Below are 20771 nucleotides of genomic sequence, written 5' to 3'. Positions count from 1 at the left end.
TTCTCCTTGTCTTTCCTTGTATCCTGAGCTCTCCTAGAAGTCTCCTCTCTAGCTAACCTATGTACCAATCTATCCATCTCTTCTTGCAGTTTGTGTCTTTTCTCCTCTTCCTGTTGTTGTATCACCCACTCTATGTAACCCTGCTTTACTTCTAGTTTTCTTCTTTTTTCCTCTTCTTCCTCCTTCATTTGCACGTTCCTTTAGATTGAGTCCAACAAGCCTGACATGTCCTCCAACTGCCTCTCTAGGCTGACTACTTTCTCCTCTTGAGCTACTCTCCATTCTTAACCTCGGCTCTTCTTCCTCTCTTCAACCGTTGGGATGGGTGCATTCTCTCTAACGTCCTCCATATTGTCGTGGGAAGCTACACCTTGGCTTTTGGTGTTGTCGATACGCAAAAGTCGTGTTTCACCCTCGGATGGTGGTTGTGTCGTGATGAAGCCACGTCATGTCTTTAGATGTTTACTTGTGTCCAAATCACCATGCCAAGGGTCATTGCAATGGGGGCCGGCGCGACCAGGGTCAACACGACGTGGGGCGTCGAGATGTGGAGCGTCACAACGTGGATCGTCTCGACGTGATTTTTTGGGGCACTAGATCTCCTCTCCTGCTTCCATGAGCACTCTTTCACTAAGCAAAAGTTGCTATGATATCAAGTATGATACACCTGAGCTCGTTCACTCACCCAACACGGCATAGAAAGATAACATGATATGTGAGAGCAAGGTATACTCTTATATTATTCAATGAAAGAAACGGTACAACATAGGCACATTCCAAGACTACACTCTCGTGACACTGCACATATGAGGGTTCACCACTAGGTATAGGGAATCGCGATTCGCACGTAGAGTGGAAACCAAACAAGGCTCAAAGTCACTACTACTCTCTATATAGGTGTTTTTGGTACGAGCGTGTATGTGTGAGAGAGAAGAATGGTGCACATGAAACCAGCCTTTCTTCCGTGGATGGGTGGTAAATCCCTAATTACAACTTAATTACAGCAGCAAACAATGAATGCAAATCTGAAAACACAAATTTACCTACTGATCTTGGACAATGCACACCCGATTGGCCCCAAAAATTTTGCCCCTTTCGGTACTTCTTTAGCTTTATTGAAGAAGAAGTTGATTTACAATGGGATTCTCCTGATCCCCTTCGCAATCCAAACTCTCCTTGCTGTCCAAAGTATCCAACAAATCTTCAATCTGCTTTGCCCCTTGATTCGAGTACTTAATTGGCCTTCACCCACTTCATAGACAATGAAAATGTCCCAAATTCAATGGTTGGCTAGTCCTCCACCTAAACTTAGCTGAATTTCACCTTCAACCCTAAAAAATCCAAGTCTTGGAGCTTCTAATTTTTGGCACACTTCCCGAGGCTGCTTGCTAAACCCTAATTTCTGTTGTGAATTAGGATTTACAGCAGAGAAATTTACAATTACTCAACCTCCAAGGGTCCAAATCCTAAGATCTTCGGAGCAACGCTGTGAAATGGCTGGGAGATGAGAGAGAAAGCTGTGGGGAGAGAAAATTCAGGGTTTTGTCAAGAAGAGTTACTGAAAATCAATCAAATGCAGCTGCTGCCCTACCACAACAGCATTAAATACTGTCGCCTACAACTGAGACATCCAAATCAGCCGTCACCTTGTACCTAGATGCAATCGCCCAGCTGTGAAGGGTCCGCATTTGCAATCACCTCCTCAAAACTCACTCGTGGCTGGCTGCAATGGCTGAAAATAGGCTGGCCATGGCTGCTCATAGCTCTCCCACATTTGCTACAACAAGAAATGATCTCGTTTTTCCTCTACTTCAGCCTTTTACCAACTTGTATGGGCAAGTTTGCCAAGTGGCAGCATTGCCAAATGGTTTTTCCAACATTATCCATCATTAAATATTAATTTTCAATCTTTAATTACTATTATTAGTCTAATAATTATTTTGGTATCCAAAAAAATAATCTGACTGGCCAATAATTAAATTGGCTAGGCATCTTCCACTTCCAAGTCTCTCTGTGCCATCTTTCACCATTAGATCGGCGTTAGGTACCATTAAATACCACATCTCTAGTGTCACCAAACTGACACTTATGGCCAAATGAATGGCCTAGGCTAACAATTGACACCAAATACCACCAAGTGCCTATGCAACATAACTTATAGCGACTTTTGTCTTTGACAGCCCGTGATTTTCTCAAGTCCTGGGCTCATAAATTTACTCTTAACCCCAGTTTTACTTAATCATGTGATTAAAAATTAATCCACATGTTAAGTGAGGTTTCAAAAATACATGTCCTCATGACAGCGAGTTTGTATGTGAGAAAAAGGGGGGTGTGTGTATACGCCCATGCGCATATTGTGGGGAAGGGAGCCTAAAGGACATCTAAAACAGCCCAAAAGCTGCCCCAAATAGTCACCAACAGTCCCCCATGCAATCAGAATGGCAACTTTTTGGTCAAAATTTTTTCACTTAACAACATCAGATATGTCACACACGACGATATGGATATGCGTTAGACATGAACAACTATGGTCCTGAATCATGACTAATTTGAAACTTACCAAATCTAGTAGTCCTATAGACTCGCAATGAAAAGAACACTAAAAAGGTTACACAACCTACACTTAATGAGAAACAAATGCAGAGCTCACACAAATGGAAGACCCAAATGAAATACTTGTTAATCAGACCCAAATGAAATACTTGTCAATCAGACCCAAATGAAATACTTGTGAATCTAGTTCCTTTGTGGACAACTTGTGCCAGGACCCATTAAGATAATCCTTACATTCTCCAATACTAACTCTAGATGCAAGAAGGATCCCTCATGCTTTATTGCACACATTGATACTTTTAGGAGGCATTCTTGCTGGCAATATTGTCAACTCATGTGTAAGTCTATGCATGCTAGAGTGGACTGAGCAATGGATATTTATTTTAGGTTATTTTTATAGGTCATTTTGGTAGTCATTTATGCATTTATGCATGGTATCAGATTTCTGGTCAACCAACATAAAATGCATTAGATCCATTGCTGCATCCACTTTTGATATGGTATCAAATTTCAAGATCTATGCTCTTCCTGCTGTTTTTCGCTTATTAGAGGTCTTCCTTTGACTACATTATTTTATTGTGGTATTGCTGCATTTAGTGCCTGTTTTTTCCGTGTTTTGACTCCTACGGGCTGGGCGATTGTCTTTTCAGGTTCAGTTGGTTGTAATATTCACCTTATCGCTGCGTTTGATTAGATTTTGTCCTTTTGCAGCAGTTATTTTGTGATCAGTTATCTCTAGAGTCTACATTGCGTGTGAAATCCAATTAGTGCAATTTGTGCTATGCTTTGGTTGTTTTCTCTCTCTCAACTCTTCTTTCCTTTATTTTCTCTTTCTATCCTCTCCAAATGGCTCCCCCCTATTGTTCTATTGATGACAAAATTCACGGCTCTAATTACCTAATATGAAGTGTTGTTATGAAAGCATGGTTTGTGCAGAAGCAGCTATGGTACATTGTTTTTGCAACTTTTGAGCATCCTACTCTTCTAGCTGATTTCAACGAGGACAATAATGAAGAAGTTGTGCTCACATGGGATAAGTATGATGTTTGCGCATATTCTGCTATTCTTCATTGCATCTCTAAAGAAGTTTTTCTAACAGTCACCTCTTGTGGGACTGCTTCAGTGATATGCGTGAAGCTTCAAATGTTCTACAAGGCTCCCTCAACCATGCATGCATTTACCCTTTAGGAACAGCTCCAACTATAACTAGCCTTCCTCCTCAGATGATAGGGTGGTAAATAACCTGATTGAGCACTATTTACAGCAATTAACATATTCACAAAATTCAAATGCACACTTTACCATATAATCTTGGACATTGGACATCCTGTGGGCCCCAAAACTAGCGCCCTTTCGGTACTTATTTAACTTAATTGAAGAAAAAGTTGATATACAATGGGATTCTCTCAATCCCTTTCAGTATTCCAACTCCCCTTGCTGTCCAAAATGACCAGCAAGTCTTCAATCTGATTTGCCCCTTGATTTGGGCAATAAAGTGGCCTTCACTTGCTTTGATGGAGATGGAAAATGCCCCAAATTCAATGATTTGCTAGTTCCTCCACTTGAATAGGCTAAATAACTTCAGCCCTATTGAATCCAAGTCTTGGAGCTTCCAATTTCTAGCACACTTCCCGAGGCTACTGCTAAACCCTAATTTCTACTCTGCAGATTAGGGTTTATATCAAAGAAATCTAAAATTTCTCAGTCTCTAGTGATCTCAATGATGTAATCTTTGGAGCAAGGTTGTAGAAAGGTTGGGAGATGAGAGAGAATGCTAAGGAGAGAGAAAATTCAGACTTTCTTCGTGAAGAAAATCTGTCATTACTACTGCTACCTTGTCTCAACAGCTTGTAGATGCAAAGAATTGAAAAAAATCTATCATTTACTGCTGTTGTTCTGTCTCAACTGCTTGTAGATGCTGTCACCTATTGTTAATTGGTCTTCTCCTCCCCTCGCTACATCAAAAGGTCCTCCAATGGCTGCAAATCAAACCAACAACATCTCCTCCCTCTCTCTTGCAGGCTGAATATACTAAACATGCTTCTCTCCAGTCTCTAAAGACGTTTTTTTGTTTTACATGGGCATTTCTGACAAGTGGCACCTTTCCAAATGGTTTTTCCAACATTATCCATGATTAAATATTAATTTTCAGTCTTTAAATACTAAAAATTAATCTAATAATTATTTCGATGCCCTGAAAATAGTCTAACTAGCCAATAATTAAATTGGCTAGGCAACTTCCATTCCCGAGTATCTCTATACCATCATTAACCATCAGATTGGCATTAGGTACCATTAAACATCACTTCCCTAGTGTCACCAACTGACACTTATGGTCAAATGAATGACCTAGGCCAACAACTGGAACCAAATACCACCAAGTACTTGAGCGGCATAACTTATAGCAAGTTTTGCCTTTGACATCCCCTAATTTCCTCAAGTCCCAGACTCGTAAATTTACTCTAATCCCAATTACACCTCACATGTGTAACATTTACTTAACCATGTGATTAAAAATTAATCCACATGTTAAGTAAGGTTTCAAAAATACATGTCCTCATGACACCAACAGATGAAGTTTGAGCTAAAGGGCACTATTTAATCATTCTTACTTCCTGCTACATAGATACAAGATCCGCTTCGACACATGTAGTCTGCCCTTTCAAAAGCTCTTGTGAAGAATGCTCTATAAGCTACCTCCGAGTTTGATGGAGTGGCCAATGCTTTGCCAGTCCAGCATCATCGACACTAGTGAGTTTTACACATATGTCCTCAATACTACTTGGGCATGAGCCGTCTTTGCGGTTACAAGGGAGGATTCATCTCAATATGATGGCTCCACCGAGGTATTTATCGCTTTAGAGAGGGGTGACAAGAAGAAGAAATCGACAGCCCAGTGCTATCATTGTGGTAAGAATGGACATTTGCGCAAGGATTGCAAACAATGAGCAGCTTCGAGAAAAAAGGAGAAGAAGAAGTAGCAAGATATAGACTCCTCCACCAAGTCATTCGCCTCCTTTAACTCCAACTCGGATCCTTCGGCCAAGGTGCAAAAAGGGCCATCATCTTCAAATCGAGAAAAGGACTTGGCAGCCCCTCCTTCTTCTACTTTCTAGTATAGGTGAAATGGTCATCCTTCACAACTCTTCAATGACAAAGAGGGAGTGTAAGAGAGTGGTGAGGTGGGGCAAGTGAGCCTCATCTATACAAGTATACAAGTGCATAGATTCCTAACGCATCAACCAAAGTCTGGCAAGGTTTGAAATCCTTGCTAAATTTTACTTCCAGGTTCATAATGGGTTGTTACTTGACAAAGAGTAGGATTGGCTACTAGTCTAAGCTCACATAAGGAGACACTTTGGAGGTCTTGGCCAAAGGCCAGGAATCCATGTTTACATATGCTCAAAGGCATTTTTGACAAGATGACCATGTATGCTACTGCAAGGCATTGATGTGACAGACACAAAGAGGTGCTATGATTTTTCTCTATTTTCAGATTTTGATACGATCAACATCAGCATTAAGTTCTCTCCGAGGCACCTTGGTAGTAGCTTGATCACCCACTGCTTGGGAATCCATAGTCCTATTCTAGTGGTCTTTGTTATATGGACTATGATGATGTTAGCAGAGTATTTGTCAGCTCATGTGTGAGTCTGAGCTTGATCTGGGCTGGACATTTTTATTAGGTATTTTAGGTATTTTTCTGGTGTGGCATTTTATGCTAGTGGGACATTTTATGCACCAGTCGGCCAGCATTAATGCTGTCCGACCAGCATTGTTGCTCCCCACTTTTTTAGCCTATTTATACTCAGTGGCTCCTCCTCAGTCAGTCACTTCATTTTCACCATCTGCAGACTCTGTGGAGAGAGGAGCCAGTGCCAGTGCCCACGCAGCCAGTGACTCACTGTTGTATGCGACTGTCTCGTGTTCAAATATATGGATTCCATTTCCCGTGCATACATCTGAGTTCTCATCTGTATCGTGTTCTTTTCTTTTCTCTTTTTGTCTTGTGTTTCAGCAGTTTATTTCAGAACATGTTTATGCTTCCACCGCTGCTCCACTTCTGACATGGTATCAGTTTTCAAGATTTGTGTTTCTGCTGTGTTTTCTTGCTGATTTCAGGACTGTTTTGTACCCCTGCTGATCAGACGACTGCTGTCGCAGCCAGGCGACCTGTTTTGGGGCTGTTTTCAGCCTGCGTTTTTTGCAGTTTTGCCATCGCCTGCTGCCTCCGCACCCTCTGCTGCCTACGCACCCTCTGCTGCCTGCGTTTTTCATCTGCAGCTGCTGGCGACAGTTTTCTACCTGTTTTCTCCCGTTTACAGCCTGCGTTTTGCTGATTCAGCGTCTCTCGTGGCTGGGTGACTGTTAATTCAGGCCGTTTTTGCTGTTTTTGGCAGTTTTTGACTGATTTTTTGACTTTCTGCAGCAGATTTTGTCTTCTATTGATCAGATTTTGGGTTATCTTGCATGTGAACTCTCATTTTCTGCAGTCTGTGCTTGTGTTTTGGCTGTGTTTCCTCTCTCAATTCCATCTCTTCTCTACTTCTCTTCTTATCCTCTCCATATGGCTCCTCCGTGCACTTCCACTGATGATAAGTTACATATGACCTCGATGCTTCTTGAGCATGAGACATCCTTGAGATTACAGGGGCGGCTTCCGACACATTATGGAGGTGAGGCTTATGTAGCTTCAGAGAGGGGTAACGGGAAGAAGAAGTTGAAGGCCCAGTGTTATCACTGTGGCAAGAAGGGACATTTGCGAAAGGACTGCAAGAAGTTAGCGGCTTCCAGGAAGAAGGAGCAGAAGACGAAGCGGGATGCTGACTCTACCGATGAGTCCTCTCCTTCATCAGACTCCGACTCCGATCCTCCGACCAAGGTGAAGTCCAAGGCGCGAAAGGGATCCTCTTCTTCGGATCGCAGGAAGGGCTTGGTGGCCCCTTCCTCGGCTGCTTTCTAGTGGTGATGATGAGGTCATCCCTCATGACTCTCTTGTGCCAGAGAGGGAGTGTGAGCGGGTGTTCAGATGGGGCAGTCGCGCCTCATCTATACTTTTATACAGGTGCACAGGTTCCAGAGAGGGACGTCCCTGACGCATCGACTTCAGTCTGGCGGAATCAAATCCTGGAGCTGGGATTGACATCTAGGTTCATGCTGAGCTGGTTATTTGACAGAGAGCGGGAGGCTTTCGTCTGGAGCTCACATGAGGGGACACTTTGGCGGTCTGGCCAAAGGCGGGGAATCCATGGTCACCTATGTTCAGGGGCATTTTTGACAGGATGGTCTTGTATGCTACTGCAAGATATTGGTGATGGACACAGAGACATGCTATGATCTTCTCTATTTTCAAGTGTTTGGTACGATCGACATCGACATCAGGTTCTCTCCGAGGCACCTTGGTGGTGGCTTGATCACCCACTGCTTGGGTATCCATGGTTCTACTTGGTGGTTCTCTGTTGTATAGTTTATGATCCCTTTTCATTGTACTATTGTATTGTATCAGATCACTCATGATCTGAGAGAGGGTGTTAGCAGAGTATTTGTCAGCTCATGTGTGAGTCTGAGCTTGATCTGGGCTGGACATTTTTATTAGGTATTTTAGGTATTTTTCTGGTGTGGCATTTTATGCTAGTGGGACATTTTATGCACCAATTGGCCAGCATTAATGCTGTCCGACCAGCATTGTTGCTCCCCACTTTTTTAGCCTATTTATACTCAGTGGCTCCTCCTCAGTCAGTCACTTCATTTTCACCATCTGCAGACTCTGTGGAGAGAGGAGCCAGTGCCAGTGCCCACGCAGCCAGTGACTCACTGTTGTATGCGACTGTCTCGTGTTCAGATATATGGATTCCATTTCCCGTGCATACATCTGAGTTCTCATCTGTATCGTGTTCTTTTCTTTTCTCTTTTTGTCTTGTGTTTCAGCAGTTTATTTCAGCACATGTTTATGCTTCCACCGCTGCTCCACTTCTGACAGATGACTCATTATCTTTGCATCATTGTATTGTATCAAATCACCCATGATCTGAGAGTGTGTTAGTAGTATTGTCAGCTCATATGTGAGTATGTGCATGCTAGAGTGGGCTGGGCACTAGGTATTTATTTTAGGTATTTTTTATTGGTCATTTTGATTCTGATTTATGCATTTTAAGCTGGCCACATAGAAACAAGGGACGGGGGACCGGAACAGGGTCGAGGACGGGGTCGGTAACAGGGGTTGGCCAAAACCAAGAAACGGGGACGGGGGGAAATGGCATATTAAAAAATGAATTTTCACATATAAAACAGTTTTCAGCTCATCACAATGGACTCTACTGCAATGAAATGTGTAAACAAGCACAATTTGAGCTTTAAAAACATCATTTTTCATTGAATTTTATCAAAATCACATAACAAACATGAGATGAGCAAATGACAAATACAAACCGTATGGATAAACTTTAACAATCAATGTATTACAAAAGAGTTCAAACTTCAAACTTCAAAGATAGAAACTAAAAGCAAATGTCCAAGGAGAACAAATCTAAAGGAAATTATCATCATCTGCAACAAAATGAGCATCTACAAAGCTGTGCCATGTGGCAATAGGTCATGACATCATATAGGCAGTTGGCAACTGGATACCAAGCTATAAACCTAAAGCCAACATACAAAATGAACTCTAGCAAGGAATAAGGCCAAATCTAGAGGGAATCATCATCATCTCCAACAAAATGCGCATTTGCAACTCTTGAAGTGCTAGCCTCATGATCATGGGTGCTATGCATAGTCTCCATAAAACGAGTATGCTCCTCCTCCTGCTCCATCTCCCACTTGGTAAATGGATCGGCCTGTGATGTAACACTTCTGCAAAGCATTCTCAAGTTGGCACTAACAAAGACCAAATCATTTGCTTTTTCTACTCCAAGGCGATTCCTCTTCTTTGAAGCAATATGACTGTAGCTGCTCCATAATTGCTCCAAGCAAGAGGACCTCACTGCTTGACTTAAGATACAAACAGCCAACTTCTGCAACTCCGGCCCATCTGATCCAAAATCCTCCCACCACAAAGGTGCCCCAAACCTACATCAGTCATGTGGAGCATCCGCACAGCCATAAGAGTTTTTTGCTCTTCTATAGAGAGCAAGCTAATATCTAATTTTGCACCTAGTGTCAATATCAAGCACCATGCACTCAAGAATTTGCCTCCAATGGAGATTGACCTCGGCATCATTTTCTTGATCCTTACCCTGAAACTCAAGGTCCAAAACAAATGCAGCTAAATGCAAAGGTGAGCTATAGGCATTCCGCCTCTCAATATACAAATCATCTATCTCCTCATATTGCTCAGCATCAGGCACTAATCTTTTAACTTTTCAATCATCCTATCCATTGCCTCGTACACTTTGCCAATACATGGCTGCATACCATCAACGAGTCTCAACAACTGTACAATTGGCACAACCATTGCATCAATTTTTTTTACATTATCCCAAAATTCATTGCTCTTTGCATTTTCTCTGCATGTTATGTCCATAGGAGTGACTACTAATGAAGAAATACTAAACTCATCACTGACAAACAACTGTCTCACTGCACCCATACATTCTCTAGGTGTCCCAATATCAAAAAGTTATAGGCAAACCGTGTGTCTGAATACTTCAACAACATCTTTTTTGACATTTTTGTAAACTCATAGCGAAGATATTGGTGATTTAAAATAAAAGTAACCATTTGATTTGCATCATGTATCACACCAATATCCTTCAAAAGGTTATTCAACCAATGCGTCATGCAATAAGAAAATATGATATGCTTATACACTCCCTGAACAATGGCACCTGTTGGCCTATTTGTGGGCTCACCATCAGCCACAAAACCAACCACCAAATGTGGCCCAACAATCTCAATAGCAGAGATCCACTCTGCTGCAAGCTGATCTGCAGACTTCCCAGTCCCTAAAGCATCATGGGATGACATAAATACATCTCCCCTTGAGAATAAGCTACAATGTCATGGATAGAACTCTTCCTCGTGTCACTCCACCCATCAGCCATAAGTGTGACACCATTTTTCTCCCAATCTCTCTTTATGTTTGCTACAACTTGCTCCACAACACGCTTTTTCTTATCGAGCAAGGTAGTGCGTAAAGTCTCAGAAGAGGGGGGCACATAGTGAGGCCCATACTCTCCAACCTTCTTCAACATGGCTCTAAAGTACTCCGACTTGGGGACATAAAATAATAAACACAATAATTATCATGATGACGTGATTTTAGAACAAGTTATAAGTTTATATTATATAAGTTATACCCAATTTATAAATTTAAAAATTATATTATTTAAGGGGAAAAAAATATAAATAGTAAAGATTCAAGCATATCAATTTGTCAAGACTCAAAACCTAGCTGTATGAAAGGCAATATGGTCGTGGTAGAAGAAACGAGCCACTGCTAAATCTGTCTCCTCTTTTTTTATTGGGTCCCAATTTCCCTCGAGAGTAGTCCAACGTCTAATGGTCGAGGACGAAGACACTGATGGTGAATATAAACTCAATCCAGCAACTCCATGTGGTGTGGATGCCACACTCGCTACTATAGATAAAGCTCTACGCCTATCAGCTACTACTACTGCCGTTGCCGCAAGTGTAGCTAGATCGACCGCCACTCGTGCACGCCTCGATGCAATAGAGCCTCTTGTCTAGCCACACGATCTAGAAGCTCCCTTCTCTTCTCCAGAGTGACATTGGGACAAAATTGCACTTTCAATCTTGGCTCATGCAATAAATGGACCCTTACTTTACTTGCACCACTCGTACGCCAATATGGACACAGCTTGCATGACCAAGGGCGTGATCCGCCTCCACTTGATGGGCATTCAGCATTTACCTCATCCCACCATGACCATGTGTCGGAGCGTTTGCCTCTCCCTCCGACTCAACAAGCCGATTGTGAAGAAGCCATGTTGGTTCCTTTGTTGCTAACTGCGGGACCCAGGTGCCCGATGTAGGGAGGCTAGGAGCCCAAACTGCAAGGAGCAAGAAGGAAGAGAAGATGATGATGATAATAATGAAGAAGAGGAGATGGGGAGGAGACGAGAGAAAGAAGAAGAAGATGATGAAGAAGGGCTGCGCGGGGGGGGGGGGGGGGGGGGGGAGGGGCTGCAAGGCGGGCAATAAGGCAGGCTGCATAGCGGGCAGTAGGGCGGGCTGCGGGGGGAGTAGGAGTTGGAAGTTGGAACAGGTAAGGCGGGCTACAGGGGGAGCTGGAGGAGGTGTCGAAGGAGTAGGTGTCGGAGCGGGAGATGCGCGACTGCGAGTCAGGTGGGCAGGAGTTGCGCAAGGAGCGGGAAACGGTGACTGTCCGTCTCTCGACAGTCCCATCCCCGACAGGTAAGACGTCTTGAGGACGTAAGGATGGCCGTCCCCTTGTGATCAATCTAAACGGGGACATCCCCCGTTCCACCTCCGCATCCCGCACAAGCGTCCTGTCTCGAGACGGCGTTCTAGTGTCCCACGGGCCCGGGACGGGTGTCCCCTATTACTATGGCTAGCCAGCCTGATATAGTTATTGCATTATTCTTGGCCCATTTATTCAAGCTCTTCCTCCACACTCTGTCATTTGTCACTTGCAGATCCAATGCATGCCTTGTGGAGAGAGGGAGTCGGTGCCAGTGCCCTGCAACCAATGACTCATTGTTATACGCAACTCTCTCGTGTTTGGTATATGGATTTCATTTCTTGAGCACATCTCTAAGTTCTTTTTTGGAGTGTTCTTGTGTTTTCTCTTTTCTCTCTCTTCTATATTGTGTTCAGCAGTTTGTTCGGCATCTTTCTATACTTCCATTGCTGCATCCACTTCTAACAGTTCTCACCTTCCAACCCTAATCAGCACCTTAACTGGCAGTCAAATGGCTTAGCTTGCATATTGGGAACTCTGTAACGTTAGCCAGCAAGCTACATGCAAGTACAACCCATATCTACCATGGTAAGCCAACGTGCTAATACAGCAACACATTCAGATGTAATAAGCAAAGCAGTCAATCATGTCATGAAGCTCATCGCCAATGCAAACAACTGTCACACATTGAAAACACACAATTTCAATATTCTCTTGAAGCTAGAATGCTCTAACCTCTTTCTCTGCAGCACCTGCTTTGCAAACAGCCATAGAAACTGCTAAGATTGAATTTGCACCAAGATTTCCCTGCCCTCCCAGACCAAAAACAAAGGAAGACGTGAAAGAAATTTAGCTGACGCTGCATGGACATGGACAAGAAATTAAGCTAAGAGTCAAAAGCAAGACTGGACATAAATAAGGTAATTAATTAGCCAGAAAAGTTACAAACCTTGTTCTCAGACTTGTCCAAATCAATCATTAATTTGTCAATCTGTGCCTGCTGTGTTGGATCCATCCCAATCAATGCCATTGCGATCCTTTCATTCACATTGGCAACAGCTTTGTGCACGCTCTTCCCAAGATATTTACTTTTATCACCATCACGCAGTTCCACAGCTTCATGTCTATAAACATTGCAAGAAAAATTTCACTAGCTCTTTACTACAAATTTATGACCTCAATCGAATGATAAAACACCACTAAGATCAGAAAAAAGTAAGTACACTCCAGTTGATGCCCCACTTGGTACAGCAGCTCGAAACCATCCCTTCTCTGTGTGAAGATCAACTTCCACAGTTGGATTTCCTCGACTATCTAGTATTTGGCGAGCAAAAATCTTTGTAATCTTTGATGACGTGGCTCTTTTCAAATGATTGGACTGAATAACATAAAAGAAGCTTAAAACAGGTGAAATCTTGACTTTTAATAATCAGGCACATGACTTGTACGTGTGTCAAACCTAAAGACAAAATTCAGTAAGAAAAATGGCAACTACACAAAGAAAAAGAAAATTCATACTAAAAGCCTCGTGCCCTTGATAAGCAAATAAAGTGCACAATAACACCAAGCATAATGGCCATGAAGTTCAGACTTGAATGATACATCTGCTGACAAGTCTTGAATATTTAATGACTAATCCGTGTGCAACAAACCTAATAGAATATGACTTGGACAGATGAGTCCCACTTTGGTATCAAATCAGTTCAATGATCATCCTGCAATGGTTAAGTTGATGTTGTGTAGGCAGTTGGCACAAATAGACCTCCATGGACCCTGTTGTTAACATGGAGACCACCAGTTGGACTCAGAGGTAAAACATTCCCACCTGTCAAGGTACCACACCCCAGCAGTGCCACCTATATGGCAGAACTTAAAATAGTGGTCATGCACATGAAAGTGACAAGATGGTATGGTGCGGCATTTAAAAAGCCTCAAGTCCACTTTCTTTCATAAAAGGGATATCCTTCATAATTTGTTGCATATTCTTGATCCTGCTCTCTCTTTTTTCACAGCTTGAGCTTGGCCCACCGTCCGGTAGTGGGAACTTTCCCGTCTCTCCAGCTGATTCGTTATATTCATGATCAAAAGCAACTCATTGTAGCACAGCTATTTGGATCATTAGATGTCCCTCTAGTACTTATGTTCTAGGTTCGTATTTTAGTTTATAGACTAACATTGTGATAAGTATTGTTACAGAAAAGTGAGCACATGGTGATGTATGGTATGTTGACTCAGGTGCTTCTAATCATATGACCAATCCTGCAATTCATTCCATAGTAACATGGGACGGGTTTTGGGGATGCGGATGGGGACGGGAACAAGGATGCGAATTGTCATCCCTTACCACCAAGACAAGGGGTTCTAACACGAGGGCGGGACCAGGATGGTTAGGGACAGGATGGGATTGGGATAGGGAACCAGAGAATGTATGAGAGTGCACAACAATAGGAGAACATGAACAAGGAAAGAGAAGCTCAATGGACTTAAGCTCCTCTAGCATAGCTCGGTGCCAAACATCCTATGCAAGAGCCTCCTCAATAGTGGTAGACTCTCTATCCTCTAAAATTCATGACATAAGGGCATAGTTCACACAAAGTGAGCACCCCTATTTGGCATGTAGCCTAGCTGATCATTCTGGGCCCACGAGCATCTCGAGGAAATGAGTGACTCCCAAATCCTACATAAGCTGCCTAAACCACCAAGGAATAACAACGAGCTGATCCTACTGCAAAAGGAAACCTAGGGGCCTCCAAGACCTATAAAGCACCTACCTAGGAATGGAACTTCCACTCACTAGGTAAAGATAGTTTCCCCTAGTCAAAGAAAGAAGGCTCCCCCTCTGGTGGCTCAACACCCCCTAAAGAAACGTAAGGGGATGAGAAAGGAGTAGAAATACTCGGGGAAGGAGAAGCCAACAAGGGTGTGGGAGGCAAAGGAGTCATCCTAGAAGGTAATGGTGGAGCCAATAGTGGAGGAGCAAGTGGAGTCGAAGAAGATCCACTTGATATAGAAGCACCATAGGCAGTAGGTTTGGGGGCCATAACCTTATCCAAGATCACATCCCAAATCACCACCTATAACCAACAAAGATGAGTTTCTTCAACTTAGCTATTGAGATATCAAAGTCATTAAGTTATTCTATTCCAATAATTTCAAGTTTAATTTCCATTTACATCCCCATAACGGCTTTATTTCTATCATTTATTAGTGTCTGGGTGCCACCCAAGGGAGACAAGGCACCACCATAGACAATTCTGTGACTCATGTGCCTATAAATAGGGCATGGGCATTCATCACTTTACACTTCACTCTCATTCTTTAGTCAATCTCCCTCTTCACCAATTGTTGATTACCTTCACCTCTCCAATGTTTGGTGGATGCTCCCCGCAAGAGTGGCTTGTGTGCTGCCTTCTAGAGCTGATTTGCTGCCACCTTGATTCAGTTGGCTGCTGCCCAGCCTACCACCTTGTCAAAGGAGCTGCCCAACCCGTGTTTTCCACTTGGCAACTTGTTCTTCATCATTTCCATTGCTGCATTTGCTGGTTCACTCCTCTCTTCATCATTGTTGTGGGTTTCCAGCTCCTATTGCCACCCTAGCACCCATACGACAGTTGCAAGCCATTAGCCGTTTTATGGAGGCTTTGTTTACAGCAAATTCAGGCCATCTAAAGCAGGTTACACCCTTTTTATCAGCCCTACATCAAATACCTGCGTTTTTGTGTTTTCTTCACTCCTGAAGGGCTGCCCAGCAGTTACCTTGACAATGGCCATGATCCCAAAGAGATTTCAGCATATCCTTCCTCTTTGACAGTTCAGAGGACTGCATTTAGCTCCCTCTACGATGTCCTTCATCTTCCAATGTCTATTCCAACATTCCATTGCCTAGAGGACTGCATTTCACTCCCTCCATAGAGCAACTATTTTCCTCATTATCAATAACTCTGCTTGAGATTGTGTTTCACTCCCTTCACAATGCAAACCCCTTCGACATGATGTTGCTTGTTCAATCAAGACAATGCAGTCATCTCTAAGCTCCTTTTCATGGTAATAGCATGACTCATTTACCATGAATCAATGTTCATCGTTCTTTATTCTTCTTCTACTATGTGAGTTTTCATTGTCACAATGTTTGCCATATGCTCTACAACAAATACTGCTCCTTGACATGGTATCAAAGCAAACCATTATGTTCCACAGCAAATACATATTGGACACGATTCATCATTGCATACAAAATACAATTGTATATTCAAGAGACCGACCACTTACATACATCATGTTCCACCCTACACCATCCATGACCAATGATAACCTTAAATGTAGAAGCAGCATATGCCATAGATGAAAAACAACTCAAGCAATAGATTATAACACTCTTAGTAATAATAATCCCATAACCAACATGAAATGGCCAATTTTGAGTCCCCCGCCCCCATTCCCCATCCCTATTCTTCCCTATTCGATGTGACTATATAGCCACATGGAATGGCAATTCATGGTATTCCCCATTCTTGTTTCCCATTCCATGTTGCTATGAATTATAATCCATGTTCCTATGAGCGATCAACATTAATTCAAGCCTCAAAAGACACAAGATGCAAAAAAGAGACAATTACTTAAAGATAAGACATTCAAAAAGAGACAATAACTCAATGTAGTGTATACTTTTGACTATTGCATGGAGGCAAAAGACTAGCTTCAAGCTACTTTTGTTGCAAAAGCCCAATTTCTCTCAAGTCATCCCTAAAATCAAAATGCATAGTGTAAAGGATAATTGTTGTATTTAATAGGTGATGGGGATTTTTATGTTTTCTAACCGACTACACACCACAACTCTAGAATTTTCACATCACACAATTTTAGAAGCCTATAAACATTTTTCATGTTTCCTACTAATTAGAAATGCATTCCTTGAAAACTATGATCTGCAAACATATTAGATATGCTCAATGTCCCACCCTCGTAAGGTGCCACCAATGAGCGATGCTACTCTTAAGTTGTAAGGCACCTATTATGAGGAGAAGCCACATGTGAGCCCAGACATTGGTTGGGTCCTGCTGACTTGTATATGACGAGATGGCCAAAAAAAAAAGGTGACCTTTCTGGATCTAGCCTTTGGGTTAAATAGAGTAGTTATGCTAGTAGCAACTCGAGGTACAATGCATTGAGTTGCATGGTGTGGGAGTTATCAAGGACCCCTATTTTGGGGGCATCTCAAGGGAGCCAATGGCCCCCTTGATGGGGGTTCAAAGACAACGCCCCCAACTCGACAGTAAAGGGAATATTCCCTGGTTGACTAGAAAATCTTCATAATATGGTCGGACAAGCTGACAAGACTACCTTTCCAAGCTATAAAAGGAAAACCCCTCCAAAGCCATCATTAATCTATCTTTCACCCAGTCAGAGTTCTTCTAGTTAGCCTTAAGCTCTTTAACTATCATCTATCCCAATCGCCATCTAAGCTTCACAATGGAAGTGCACACGTGAACAAAGCCATCTTTGTATCAATTCGTTTGAAATAAAGCAATTTCTTTTCTTCTCATATTTGTTGTGTATTCTCCATTCCTTGCTCACATTTTGTCCACTACACCATGTAATTTCTACAAAACATTGACAGCACCAAGCTTGCATGCCTATCTATCTACCATTGGTACTATTCTAACCTTTCAATCGACTTGGACATGTTGGCTTAGTGATCTACTTTTAGTGGACACTCATTATTGCATGTGGTAAAAAAATAAAGGCAGCCTTATACATACTATGCTCTTTTGAGTTGATCCACATACTTCTTTACACCTTGTGGTCTAGTCTTGTGCTTGCATTGGGCCCTCGCGACTTCTTTTCTTAAGCTTTGTTTTAGCACTAAAAGAGAGATCTGCTTATTGCTCTTTGTTTGGATTTCCACTTGTTTCGATAGAAACATATCATTAGCAACAACTATTTATCTATCAATATGAACCGGGCAATTAACACAAGCAATCAACTTGTCCTTCAATCCACTCTATAAGAAAGACTTGGAATCATGTTTGATTGCTATTTGTAAATGACAACCAACTAGCCCTCTTGAATATCCACATGGCTATATGTTGATGAAACTAGGATCCCTAAATCAATATCAGTCTTATATGTACCATAAAAGACCAACTTGAGGGCTCTTTTCCATAACCTCCTTGACCTTGGGGCAATCGCATAAGCAATGCCTCAATTTCTCCTATAGATCTTAGCATCAACCCAATCTACTAGAAGCTTAGCAAAGCCACAAGCCATGTGCAAGCTCATTTGTGCTACTAACTATGGAAGAGTGAGAGCATCCTAGGTTTGAGGTTTGTCATCTAATCTCCTCCAAAGTCAATTAAAAAAGGTGAAGAGATACATTGTCTAAACCCAACGCTTGCAACAGCTGGCATCAAGGCTGCATCACTCTCTTACAAACCATTGAGGTCTCTAAAGGGACCTCTTTTGATAAACCATTAACTCCATCTGTCCAAACTTACAACATAAACAAAGAAATGCAAGGAAGAACATATTATGTCCCCCAAAGGATTGTTACAGGTCAAGCCTTTTACTCTTATCTCACGGTTCAACAAGCGGACTAACAAATGTGATTTACTGCCAAGGTTGGCAGAAACCAACCTTTAGGGTAGCCATGTCAGCAACCTTTTACCAAATGTGATCTACCACCAACGTTTGTAGAAACCAACCTTTAGGATAGCCGTGCCAGCAACCTATTACCCCCCAAAAGATGATTACTATCGTGGCTCCATTTAAAATCACGTACGAAGCACTAATCCTTCACTTTTTAGAATTGCGAAGGTAGAAGACCGTGCATGTTACCGATTGGTGGCTTTCAATGATCTTCTTCTCCCCACGGCCCTTCTTCTGACACACTGGGATTCTGCTAGAGGGATTCTAGGAGTAGAAACAACATAGGCTGAATGGCTTAACTTAAGCAAGCAAAAAAGCTAAAATCGCCGACCTCAAACCAAGTCACTGTTGGCTTGCTGTTTTGCGGAATCTAGTACAGTCTATATAGCCGAGAACACTAAATACAAAGTTTTGAGAATCCTAGCTAAATTTTCCTTTTCTTCTGTAGGAAAAATCGACCATTCTTTAGTGCTTTTAGTTATACGAGCTGACTACTTGCAAAGGTCTCATAAGAAATACCACGACAATCTCTTCTCAGTTCTCTCCTTTTATCCATGGGTTGCGGAGAATGTTTTTCGTGAACACTCTACAGTGCATATGAGATCTGTTGGACATGTCATATTTCAAAACCGGACCTTATAAAATGGACCTATTTGAATTATGCTACCTCGAAGCAAGAAAAATATGGCCCTCAGTTTGTGTGTCAAGTTTTGAGCCACCACATAGTTTGAGATCGGTATACATGCACGTCTCCGTAACCCGATCAAGTCAGCAATGCAGTGCAGTCTTGTTCTTTTCTTGATGATAGAAGTGCCGGAAATGCGTGCCAAGCAAAGAAGAACTCAAAACTAACTAAAATAAATGCAGCGGAGCGAGCCTGCCTGACTATCACGCTGCGCGCTGCGCTGGGATCATATGCATGTGCCATGTATCTGCGTAGGATTTTAATATACGATCATGAAAAAGAACAGTTTTCAGTCTCGATGGAAGAAAGCGAACCAAGAAGAGCGCCATGATAGCAGAAGAAATAATGGCTATGAAAAGAATTGATGCTGCGAGACGGGTCACGGGGGTAGGTCTTACAATGAAGATGACGGGATCGGGGGCCTTTGCACGCACCGCTGCATTCACAGCATCCTCGATGCGCTGAGACAACTTGTGCTTCTCTAGGTACTCCTGCACCGACATGGTTGCTCTCTGTCTGTGTGTGTGTGTGTGTGTGTGTGTGTGTGTGTGTCAGCAGTTTGCTTGCCGAACTAACAGGCAAGTCACGGCCTAAACCTTGGGCACGCCCGTGCTGTAGTGACCCGCACTAGTGTGACGGATCACCTTCACTTATTTTGTCATTTCCGGATCCGCAATAGCCTTTGCTTGAAAGGATTGGGTTGCCCAATAATCAACACCACTAACAAATACATTGTGATCTGATAAAGAGATTGGTATTTAACTTTAACTTCTCCTTTTCAATAATTAACTTCACTACCACACTACTCTCCAATGCTCCTCTTTCAAATCCTTCTCCAAAAATTTACTCTCAAACCTTCCAAGTTTTTGAACCCTAGCTTTGACTTTTTCTAAGTAACCAATTGGCAATTTTTGGCCACCACAATCATCTTTTTGGCTCTAGCATAGGAATTTTCTAAAGATCTAAGGATCTTATGGGAAAAATGACAAATTTGCTTTCCAATTAAAATGTACCAACCAATTGATTCAGTACTTGAAATGTAAGATGATTTTGCCTTGCCATATGAATTATCATTTGATAATGTGGGCTCTTTAATTCATAAGCACTTGGTCGCGTCTCCTTATTCAATTATTAAAAAGCAACACCAAAAAACTATGTGAAAAACAAATGAGAGTCATAACGTCTATACTAATTTGTTGTTTAAGCTACAAGTATGGGATGCATCAAAGCACCAAAGAGCTCTCGAACTTGCAACTCTCAAAACAAGGCAAATTTGAATTGGTGAGAGTGATGGGTGGTGAAAACCAAGGCAATCATGAGAAAGTTGGTGGACTCTCTCTCTCTCTCTCTCTCTCTCTCTCTCTCTCTCTCTCTCTCTCTCTCTCTCTCTCTCTGGGCCAGGAGGGCCGCCGCTAAATCCCACTAGGCGGCGGTCCCTTTTGCACAATGGTGCTCTCGCCCGATTTTGTATTCTCTACTTGTCATAAAGAGGTGAGCGGAACTTGCACA

General features: G+C 42.4%; 1 protein-coding gene across 1 annotated transcript in view; it reads right to left on the bottom strand.

Annotated features, from left to right (window-relative positions):
• Positions 1-19856, bottom strand: part of ENOC (cytosolic enolase) — an 85638-nt gene extending 65782 nt beyond the window's left edge. Inside the window, exons 1-4 of the mRNA XM_087699507.1 lie at positions 19661-19856; positions 13156-13310; positions 12882-13056; positions 12668-12739 (exon numbers count right to left, since the gene is read on the bottom strand). Coding sequence (XP_087555633.1) covers positions 12668-12739; positions 12882-13056; positions 13156-13310; positions 19661-19765 — 507 coding nt within the window. The 5' untranslated portion in view covers positions 19766-19856. The remainder of the gene's footprint in view (positions 1-12667; positions 12740-12881; positions 13057-13155; positions 13311-19660) is intronic.
• Between the last annotated feature and the right edge of the window lie 915 nt (positions 19857-20771).

The sequence above is a fragment of the Lygodium microphyllum genome, chromosome 19 (genome assembly GCF_053477565.2).
Source record: "Lygodium microphyllum isolate KBCC chromosome 19, Lygodium_microphyllum_v1.1.10, whole genome shotgun sequence".
NCBI lineage: Eukaryota > Viridiplantae > Streptophyta > Polypodiopsida > Schizaeales > Lygodiaceae > Lygodium > Lygodium microphyllum.
This window is presented reverse-complemented; position numbering and strand designations above follow the sequence as displayed.